Source organism: Myotis yumanensis, unplaced genomic scaffold (assembly GCF_028538775.1).
Source record: "Myotis yumanensis isolate MYYU_CA2020_CCGP unplaced genomic scaffold, mMyoYum1.0.hap1 SCAF_23, whole genome shotgun sequence".
NCBI lineage: Eukaryota > Metazoa > Chordata > Mammalia > Chiroptera > Vespertilionidae > Myotis > Myotis yumanensis.
The window spans coordinates 13950326-13961662 of record NW_027223774.1 but is presented as its reverse complement, the minus strand read 5'-3'; the positions used below and the strand labels follow the sequence as shown (position 1 = coordinate 13961662).

The 11337-nt window shown below is 43.0% G+C and overlaps 1 protein-coding gene across 3 annotated transcripts in view; it reads left to right on the top strand.

Moving 5' to 3' along the window:
* The first annotated feature begins 970 nt into the window (after positions 1–970).
* LOC138999701 (zinc finger protein 227-like) overlaps positions 971–11337 on the top strand; it is a 36678-nt gene continuing 26311 nt past the window's right edge. For 2 of the 3 annotated variants that reach the window (XM_070401903.1, XM_070401898.1), the window contains exons 1-5: positions 1000–1124; positions 1856–1906; positions 6359–6417; positions 9539–9665; positions 10795–10887. In XM_070401903.1, coding sequence (XP_070258004.1) covers positions 1055–1124; positions 1856–1906; positions 6359–6417; positions 9539–9665; positions 10795–10887 — 400 coding nt within the window. In that variant the 5' untranslated portion in view covers positions 1000–1054. Of the gene's footprint in view, positions 1125–1855; positions 1907–6358; positions 6418–9538; positions 9666–10794; positions 10888–11337 lie in introns of all 3 variants that reach the window. The other variant, XM_070401899.1, reaches the window with a different exon arrangement.

Below are 11337 nucleotides of genomic sequence, written 5' to 3'. Positions count from 1 at the left end.
TTAGTTCAAAATAAGATATGTGCAGTGTGCATAGGAATTTGTTCATAGTTTTTTTTAAAACTATAGTCCGGCCCTCCAACTGTCTGAGGGACAGTGAACTGGCCCCCGTTTAAAAAGTTTGAGGACCCCTGCAATAGAGAGTGAGAGCAGTTAGAATGAATTGGCTCCCTGAACTGCCAGTTTCTGATAACTTGACAATTTTATCATTATGAAGTGCCCCTACACATGTCAAGTAATTCTTTTTATTTTTTCTTAAAGTTCCCTAGGTCGAATATTAATATCACAAATGGTATAATTATATAAATAATTTGAAGCCTAGGATCATGGTACATTTCTCTAGAAAGGATTTTCATTTGCTTCTGCCAGGGTTGGAAGATGCTAACAAAATACGTTCACCTTTATGCAATGTCAGGGATTGAGGTGACTTGACACTTGGTTTCAGTCCTGATAAAAGATGCACAATTTCCTTTTGTTCTTATCCCTACGGTGGACGTTCTTGGGGTTTACCAGGAAGCCTCTGTGGTAGGCAATGGGTTTGTGTTGTTTAGTCCCTCGAACCCGCCCAAAGTGCTACTCAGCATCTCAATTAACAGAACTTATATTCTAAATCCGACAGGCTAGAATCGCAAGACATTGCCAGAGACCTTCTCAGGCATTCCGGGAACAGCTTTGTCTATTTTCTGCTCTGGAATTGTTGTCCACAAGGACGGTACTGTTGCCGTTTTCCGCTTAGCATTCTGGGACATGTAGTTCAGCGCTCCATGTAGTCCGACATACTACTGTACACCTACTGCAAGGCCAGGCTGTAAACGTGTGTTTCCCCCCCCCCCCCCCCCCCCCCCGCGGAATTCTGGGAAGTGTAGGTCCAAAAGCTCCGTGTAGCCATAGGCCCCTCCAGTCCAGGAGGAGCGTGCTGTGGAATTCTGGGAGATGTAGTTCAGGGGCTTGGGTTAGTCAAAAGCACTTCCGCCCCTAAACGACGTAGCAGCTATCGTTTCCCAGGTGGTGGTTATTGAGGTCGGTTATACACGGACCCATTCAAACTTCCCCCTACATGCGCCCGGGGCCAACAACCACCGGCCTTTCATTTGTGGAGAAAGAGGAGGAGCGGCTAGAAACCGGAGGTCTGAGGCTGAGATGGAGATTTGCGTCCCCAGGGCGGAGCTTCTTTGCTATGGAGTGTCCCCGGGATGGGGCGGGCTCGGTCGCGCTTCCCGGGGTTTGAGGGTCTCCCGGGCGCTCTGCACCCCCGACCCGGCTCCCTCACCTACCACTCCATTGGGTGGGTTACCTAACACCTCTGTGCCTTCGCTTGCTGTTCTGTAAAAGGGAACTAAAAGTAAAGCCGTCCTAATAGAATGTTTGAAACGCAAAAACGAGAATAGTACAAATAAAAGGTTTAATTAAAACTGCCTGGCACATGGGGTACTAATACTACTATAACTCTCTGAAAAGCGTCTGTCTCGCAGTTAGATTCTACGAGCTCAGGAATCTGAATTGTCCTGGACTTCTAACCTTTTCATTTTTATTTTTTTAAAATATATTTTTATTGATTTCAGAGAGAAAGGGAGAGGGAAAGAGAGCTAGAAACATCAATGATGAGAGAGAATTATTGGGCTGCCTCCTGCACGCCCCCTACTGGGTATCCAGGCGCAACCCCTGGCATGTGCTCTTGACAAAAATTGAACCCGGGACCCTTCAGTCCGCAGGCGGAGCTCTGTCCATTGAGCCAAACCGGCTAGGGCAGACTTCTGTCGATTTATAGGGCCGGGTTGCCTCTAGCTGGTACCGGGGATGTGATTTATCAGGGATGCGAACACCATCCTGGATTTCACAACTTCCTTTATTTCCCCAGCTCTGACTTCTCAGAAAGCACTGCCCGGAGGAGGAGGCAACAGAGCCCCAGGTGAGTAGGACTTGGCGTTCTTCTAACGATATTCACATAAATTGGAGAATCAGAATGGGACATGTTCTTGGACAGGTATGGATAATGATTGTAACTGAGCCTTCGTTGCTAACTTCAATCTTTATGCAGATAAACATATTTCTGTCTCACAGTGGCTCTGGGAAGTGCTGCTCATTTCCCTTCGTTAAAGATGAGGCTGAGATGCAGGAGACATGTTTGCCCAGGGTCACCCTGCTGGTCCGAGGCAGACCTGGGCTTGGAATCTAAGCAGCCTGAGTGCAGCACCTGAGTTCGTCCATCTCGTTGGTCTGTTCTTCTTGTCTAGAATCATAATGGGAAAGTAGGTAGGGACTGGATTGTGGGAACCTTGAGAGCCAGGTTTAGGCTAGTCTATATAGGAGTTTTTAAAATAGTTTTCTCAACGGTTCCACTATTTTATTTCAAGTAATGTGTATACAGGGTGAGGCAAAAGTAGGTTTACAGTTGTTTGTATAGAAAATAATACAATAATAAATAATACAAGAATGAGCTCTTTTTGTGTACTCACAACTGTAAACCTCCCCCCCCCATATTATAAAAGTAACATAATCATTATGGAAAATTCAAACAGTACAGAAATACATAAATAAAATTTTAAATTACCCATAACCTTAGGATGTAAAGATAACCATTGTTCCCCACGTAAAACAATGGTAATGTATATGGAACTACTAGCTCTTACTTAACTTGATTTAATGATATTAAGATACATGAATTTAACTTGCTTTAATGTAGGCACACTTTTCTTTTTTGTCCACTTTACTGTTTATGTTAAAATAACATCCCTCTCCTGCATATTCTTTTCTTAACTCAAATGAAATATTAACCTATGGTCAGGATGGGAGAGAGAAGCGAGTGAGATGAATGTCTTTACTAAAATACCAATAAATGTGTCAAACTCAAAAAAAAAAGAAAAAGATAACCATTGTTAACGTTTTGGCAACTCCGGTTGTTCGTTGCGTTAATTTCCGCTTACGGAGGCCGTTCCCTTTGGGACTGCTGGCACACTGCAGTGCTTCTCAAACTGTGGTCCACAGGCCAGCGGCATTGCATCACTTGGGTAGAAGTGCCCACTCTTGAGCCCTACCCACTACCTTCTGATTTAGAATTTCTGCAGATGGGACCCAGGAATCCTGAGTTGATTCCTGTGCACGGGGAAATTTGGGAAAGATGGGAGAGGTTCTTGTCTGGAAACTAAGGCCTAAAAATTTGACCCTGGCAGCTGTCACAGATGAAACGGAATAGGATACACCAGAGCCCTACTCAGTCCAAGATTCTTTCCCCCACTAATTACTGTCAGCTGTCAGGTCTTCTTGCAAAATCCTGACATGAGCAGAAGGTAGCTGCAAGTATAGAGACAGAATGGATAGAGTTAGAGGTCTAGAAGATATATTTCTCCCAGGCCTAGGGGAGTGGATTAATTGCCGTCTTTTTAACTAGAGGACTTCTGTCTGAAGTAGGAAGATCAACTAGTACTTACTGTTAGTTAATATTAGATACTTTGGCTGTGGTCATCATCACCAGAACTACTGTTGTTATTACTACGACTACTTCCTCATTTCTATAACTTTTTATTTTTATTTAGCTTTATACTTACAGAAAAGCTGCAAAGATGGTAGAAGGGATTCTCATATATTCTTTACCCAGATTCATCAGTTGTTTATGTCTTGCTTATTTGCTCTGTTGATGACCATTAGCCAAATACCTCCAGGAACACACCTGTAATCAAAAAGTTAAGTTTAGTCCTAGTCGGTTTGGCTCAGTAGATAGAGCGTTGGCCTGTGGACCGAAGGATCCCGGGTTCAATTCTAGTCAAGGACCTGTACCTCGGTTGCAGGCTCCTCCCTGGCCAGGGCCCCCCTGGTCAGGGTGCATGTGGAAGGCAACCAATCAATGTGTTTCTCTCACATTGATGTTTCTCTCTGTCTTTCCCTCTCTCTTCCAATCTAAAATGAGTGGAAAAATATTCTCGGGTGAGGATTTAAAAAAACACACACGTTTATTTTAGCTTGCTGCAGCAGGAAGCCCACACAGCACGGGGGAATCAGGGGATGTTGGCAAGAAGCAATTAGGGCTTTGGTATGTGTTAGCTGCGTTGGGGAGAGTGGTGGGCAGTGAGGGTTTGTTCTGGACTGGATGCTGTCAAGAAGCAGAAGCAATTTTTTAAACTATGTTTTTTATTGCCTTCAGAAAGAGGAAGAGAGAGGGAGAGAGGGATTGAAACATCAGTGATGAAAGGGAATCTTTGATCAGCTGCCTCCTGCACGACCCCTACTTGGGATCAAGCCCACAACCCGGGCATGTGCCCTGACCAGGAATCAAACCATGACCTCCTGGTTCACGGGTCCATACTCAACCACGGAGCCACACCGGCCTGGCTAGAAGCAAAAGCAATTTGATTACTGAATATTGTAAGAATTTTTGCCTAGTTGTGGGAGAAACAAAATGAAATTGGAGTTGTCAATTGTTCCCGAAGTAGTCACTCCTGTTAGCTGGGAGGGGCCGTTCTCTGGTGATTTCTGTCCGTGTGGCAAGTCCTTGTTTCTGTGTTATGGAGTGTCTTGTCTTTTTCTTGTTCACCACCGTCACTGGGTGGTTCTGTCTGACTTTTGTTCATCAGTTGAAAACATCAAGTTGTAGCTGTTGTGGCTTTAGCTTGTCAGAGTTCTTTTTTTCTCCTTCACAGCTCTATCATGCTTATAAGTTTGTTGTTGTATTTTTCTGAACCATTTGAGAGCAAGCTACAGACACTGATCAAAATGGAATTACTTACGTTGATGACATACTGTTATCCAATCCACAGTCCCTATTTACGTTTTTGTTTTTTTTTTTCAGTTTTCCAATAAAGTGTTTGAGAGCAATTTTTCTTTTCTAGTTCAAGGTCCAGCCCAGTTCCATACATTGTACTTGGTTTCTGTTACATTAGTCTCCTTGAATCTAGAATGATTCCTCTTTCTCTTTTTTTGCTCTTGATATTTGTACAGTCTTGCAAATTATTTTTAGAATGTCCCTCTTTTTTTTAAAAAAAATATATTTTATTGATTTTTTACAGAGAGGAAGAGAGAGAGATAGAGAGTTAGAAACATCGATGAGAGAGAAACATCGATCAGCTGCCTCCTGCACACTCCCCACTGGGGATGTGCCTGCAACCCAGGTACATGCCCTTGACCGGAATCGAACCTGGGACCTTTCAGTCCGCAGGCCGACGCTCTATCCACTGAGCCAAACCAGTTTCGGCTAGAATGTCCCTCATTTTTGTTCCAGGTTAGATTCAGGCTCTGCAGGGATGCTGCCGAGGTGGTGCATCCTATGAAGCAACTGCATTGTAAGAAGGAAATGTCACTTTGTTGGTGTTCCCAACTGGTGGTCTCAGCTTAGTTTTCTTGGTTAAGGTATTTGCCAGGTTACTGCTTTTCTTTTTACAATGAATACTTTGAGAATATGTAGCTATCTTATTCCTCACCACACTTTCACCAATTTTAGCGTCCATTGATGATTTTCTATCTTTCACCTACGTCTATTAGTTTGTATTCTGCCGTGACAGTGTTCTAAGATCTTTCCCTTCTCACCCACTTACTTTTCATGTGTCCTCACATCTGTAACAATATATTTATAACGTAGACTCCTGTCTGTTTAATTTAAATTAGGTATGGACTGTCAGACTATTTTTTGTATTGTTGCAGAGTCATGGATTTGAATTAATCTTCTTTATCTCTGTGCATATTCATCAAGAGGGCTTTAAAATAAACTTCCTGCTTCAAAATAAACTTTCCACATTGTTATACCTCTTGTAAAAAGTTGTCTGTGTCCATTTAAATATTATTGTTGAGGTAGTGTGTTATGGAAAAAAACAAAACCAGAGATTTCTCAGAAGTTATGAGTCTATAACCTGACAAAGCAACAATCCCTGAATGCCATGTATCTTACATCACTCTGTTGGTAGAAATCGCATTTACAAGGATAGTATCAAATTATAAAATATCATCTATATTACTGTGGTTGCAAAAGTGTTCTTAGAACTGTCTACTTTATGACAATCCCATGAGATTGATACTGTTACTCTTGCCTACGTGTAAGTGACAGAATTGAGGCAGAGATGCTAATAATTTCACCAAGATGACACTGTTAGTGGATAGCCTCGCCAGGATTTCAACCCGTGCATGTTAGCTCCAGCGCCTGCTCTTACCATACCCAGCACAAGAATTACTACGGAAGAAGCTACAGGCACACTGGGGATGGGGCCACTGTGTGCGGTTGGGCAGGTACCTGGCGTCCATGCCAAGTTCTGTTCATCAAGCTGCATGCGCTGCTGCCACCCAGAGGCATGGGCACTTTTGCAAATTCACAATGAGCAGCCACATGGGTTAGTGACATACTTGACCAGTTCTCATTGACTTTTTTCTCCTTTCCCAGTCTGTCTTCTTACAACTCCGTTTCCCCAGAGAGAGAAAGAAAAAATGAGCGTGTTCAAGGTGAGTAGGGCTTGCCTTTTTGCTTTTAAATATATTTTATTGATTTTTTACAGAGAGGAAGGGAGAGGGATAGAGAGTTAGAAACATCGATGAGAGAGAAATATCGATCAGCTGCCTCCTGCACACCCCCTACTGGGGATGTGCCCGCAACCAAGGCACATGCCCTTGACCGGAATCGAACCTGGGACCCTTCAGTCCGCAGGCTGACGCTCTATGCACTGGGCCAAACCGGTTAGGGCTGTTTCATCATTTTTATATTTCACAAATAAGAGAAACATTAGTGGAAATGAAAAACATCTCCCTTACTACTTCCCTCTTATATTTCCATTATCTCTTCATCATATGTATTCATACTGTGTATTTGTATTCAGAGCAAAGATACAAATTTAAATTGTTTTTTTAATTTAATACTACATAACTTTTTTAAATAAATGTTTTTATTGATTTGAGAAAGGGAGAGAGAGAGAGAGAGAGAGAGAGAGAGAGAGAAACATCAATGAGAGAGAAACAGCAGTCGCCTGCCTCCTGCACGCCCCTTATTGGGGATCAAGCCCTCAACCCTGGCATGTTCCCTGACCTGGAATCGAATTGGTGACCGCTTGGTGCATGGGGCGATCCTCATCCAACTGAGCCACCCCAACCAGGGCTATAACATTCGTTTTTGTTACATCATGTTCTCATCAAATTTATGTACCTATTTTTTAAAACTATTCTCTCTTCATAGACATTAGTTTAGGATTTGTACTGTTTTAAGAACACAACAGTAGCTTTTCTGCACTGAACCTTTTCCTCAAAAAACCAATTCTAAAAAAAAAAAAAAAAATACTGCCTTTTAAAATCTTTTACATACTAGGTATTCAAAATAGAAAAGTATGTTTTATATGTGCTGCCTTGGATTTTTTTTTTGTAGAATACTCAAATATGGCTCAGTACATCAGGATCCAACTACTGCTTCACACCGATAAAATGCTGTAGTTTTCTCACTACAAGAGCTAGATTCTGTCCCCCTGTACCTGAATCATACCCTGTGTGTATTTTATTTACTGTTTACTTTTTTTTCTTCATGTATTTTTTTTTAATCTAAGTAATACATGACCTTAGTTTTAGAAGTCCAGTGGGCCCTACCTGGTTTGGCTCAGTGGATAGAGCATCGGCCTGTGGACTATGCAGCAGTTGCCAACTTTTCGGACCTCACGGACCACCAGTGGGCAACTGCTGGAATAAAGGGTCCCAGGTTCGATTCCGGTCAAGAGCATATGCCTGGGTTGCAGACTTGATCCCCAGGAGGGGGTGCGCAGGAGGCAGCCGATCAATGATACTCTCTCATCATTGATGTTTCTATGTCTTTCTCCCTCTCCCTTCCTCTCTGACATCAATAAAAAAATATTTTTTAAAAATTAAAAGTCCAGCCAAAACCGGTTTGGCTCAGTGGATAGAGCGTTGGCCTGCGGACTGAAAGGTCCCGGGTTCGATTCCCGTTCAAGGGCATGTACCTGGGTTGCTGGCACATCCCCTGTGGGAGATGTGCAGGAGGCAGCTGGTCGATGTTTCTCTCCCATCGATGTTTCTAACTCTCTATCTCTCTCCCTTCCTCTCTGTAAAAAAATCAATAAAATATATTTTAAAAAAAAAAAATTAAAAGTCCAGTGGTTTGCCCGGCCATTGTGGCACAGTGGTTGAACAATGACCCATGAACCAGGAGGTCATGGTTCAGTTTCCAGTTAACACACATGCTTGGGTTGCAGTCTCGATCCCCAGTAGGGAGCATGCAGGAGGCAGCCAATCGATGATTCTTTCTCATCATTGATGTTTCTATTTCTCTCTCCCTCTCCCTTTCTCTCTGATATCAATGAAAACATATTAAAAAAAAATAACCCACAAAAAAAAACAGTCCAGTGGTTTTAGAGGACTTGTCACTGCATTGACACTTCAGAACAATTTTCTGAAGATATTTTTGGTTTCATCTTTATTTTTAATGAAAAGAAAATGGGTTATGAAAAATAACCCTGCTCAAGTTCACATAGAAAGTAAGTCTCAGAGTATTGTACTCGAGTGGAATACAGAGACAGGAGGAAAGAATTTTTGATATATTTCCATATAATGCTCCTCACCTGGTTCCCATCTCAGTGGGATTAAAACAGTAAACATTTCTAGGGCAATTGGTTATATATATATAATGAGAAAGAACCATTGATTGGCTGCCTCCTGTGCACCCCACACTGGGGATCGAGCCCACAACCCAGGCATGTGCCCTGACCGAGAGTCGAACCGTGACCACCTGGTTCATAGGTTGATGCTCAACCACTGAGCCACGCCGGCCGGGCACAAGTAAAAATATTAACTAGTCCAACCAGTTTGGCTCAGTGGATAGAGCGTCGGCCTGTGGACTGAAAGGTCCCAGGTTCGATTCCAGTCAAGGGCATGTACCTTGGTTGCGGGCACATCCCCAGGAGGAGGTGTGCAGGAGTCAGCTGATCGATGTTTCTCTCTCTCATCGATGTTTCTAACTCTCTATCTCTCTCCCTTCCTCTCTGTAAAAAAATCAATAAAATGTATTTAAAAAAAGAAAAGAAAATATTAACTAAAATGTAGAATCTTTTTAGTCAGGATACAGTATTTAGAATTCTGGGGAATTTATTCATAACACTGCTCAGTGTGAGAGCACTGGGTAAACATACAAAGCTTTTTTTTCATAGCAGCATTGTTGTCGAGGCTGCAGAAAATCAGTGTGTGGCGTTGGCAGGACAGAAGGAGAAGGGCCGGGAGATTTCCAAGTTGCTCAGAGCAACTTCCTATCCATCTCCTCACCTTGTCAGTGCTGCACCCCCCCCCCCCCCCCCTCCGCCTTTTTAAAAAATATGTTTTATTGATTTCAGAGAGGAAGGGAGAGGGAGAGAGAGAAACATCAATAATGAGAGAGAATCATTGATTGGCTGCCTCCTGTGCATCCCTACTGGGGATTGAGCCTGCAACCCAGGCATGTGCCCTTGACCGGAATCAAACCCGGACCCTTTAGTCCGTAGGCCAATGCTCTATCCACTGAGCCAAACTGGCCAGGGCTGTGCTGCCCCTTTTCCAGTGGACTCTGAGTGTAAGATTGAGGTGTACATGTTTGTTGTAGGAGCCGGTGACATTCAAGGACGTGGCTGTGGCCTTCACCGAGGAGGAGCTGGGGCTGCTGGACGCTGCCCAGAGGAAGCTGTACCGAGATGTGATGGTGGAGAACTTCTGGAACCTGGTCTCAGTGGGTGAGGACAGGCGCCCTCGAGAGTATCTTTGTGACCTTGGGGTTAAGGCTTTGGGGCTCTTGGAATGGCTCCCTCATTTTGGTTTACTGGACTTTTGCCAATTCCTGTGGGACCCAAGAGGATGTTTCTGGTCTTTCTAAATAGGATGTTTCAGGGGTTTTTTTCACTTGTGTTTTGTAGAAGAACCATAAATGGTCAGTCTGCTGCTATACCTCTTCTATATTCTTTTTAAAATTTCACTCCTAGTCCATTAGTGGATTATAAAGCCAATTTATTTAGTCCGCTCTGCAGTTTTTAGTGAAATAAAAGAGGGTAGTCCTGGCCAATGTGGTTTAGTTGGTTGGAGTGTCTTCCCGTGCACCGAAAGGTCGAAGGTTCCCAGTCAGGGTACATACCTAGGTTTCAGCTTCAGTCCCCTGTTGGGCATGTATGAGAGCAGCCCATCAATGTTTTTCTCTGACATCTCTCTCTCTCTTTCACCTTTCTCTCTCTCTCAAAAAATCAAAGACTATGTCCTTGAGTAAGGATTTAAAAAAAAATTATACATATATATATATATATATATATATATATATATATTCAGAGCTCCTTAAGAAAAATAGAACAGCCCCACCACTGTGGCTCAGTGGTTGAGTGTCAACCTGTGAACCAGTAGGTCATGGTTTGATTCCCAGTCAGGGCACATACCTGGGTTGTGGGCTTGATCCCCACTGGGAGGCCTGCAGCAGGAGCAATCAATCAATGATTCTCTCTCATCATTGATGTTTCTATCTCTCTCTCCCTCTCCCTTCCTCTCTGAACTCAATAAAAATATATATATTTTTAAAAAGAAGAATAGAACATTGCACCTAAAATTGGCCAGTTGCATGCATGGCCTGAGAGCCATTGGGAGGAGATTTAATGAAAATAGACAACAGAACTGTGCCATTTGCCTTCTGTTTTAGCAATACATATCCATGTATACTAGTATAGTATGTGTCTGGATCATAGAGTAAATGCTGTTTCTTCAGTAGGCCATGCTAAAATGTTTTTTGAAAAACACTGCTTTTAATATCTTGAATATGCAGTTAGAACTCAAATTTTAGCTCCATTGTATTCAATTGAAACTTGTGACTTTGCATGTTCTCAGGACATCAACCCTTCAGACAAGATATATTAGATCTAGAAAGAGAAGAGAGGCTTTGGATGATGAAGATATCACCCCAGATGGAGAGAAATTCAGGTAAGAACCAAGCAATTATGAGTTCTCGTAGTTACCTGCATTATCTGTTTCATTCCTCACCATCCCTGTGCCCATGCCCAGTTGAAATTGTCAGATCTTTTTCCTGGATTATTGGAACAGCTTCGTACTGGTTGCCTGCTCTCAGAAAGTAGCTTGTGAGTTAGCCTCCCCCTTGTAAGAGTTGCCCACTGCATCTCATTTGCTTCTTTTTTTTTTTTTTTTTTAAATATATTTTATTGATTTTTTACAGAGAGGAAGGGAAAGAGATAGATAGTTAGAAACATCGATGGGAGAGAAACATCGATCAGCTGCCTCCTGCACATCTCCCACCGGGGATGTGCCCGCAACCCAGGCATATGCCCTTGACCGGAATCGAACCTGGGACCCTTCAGTCCGCAGGCCAACGCTCTATCCACTGAGCCAAACCGGTTTCGGCTCATTTGCTTCTTG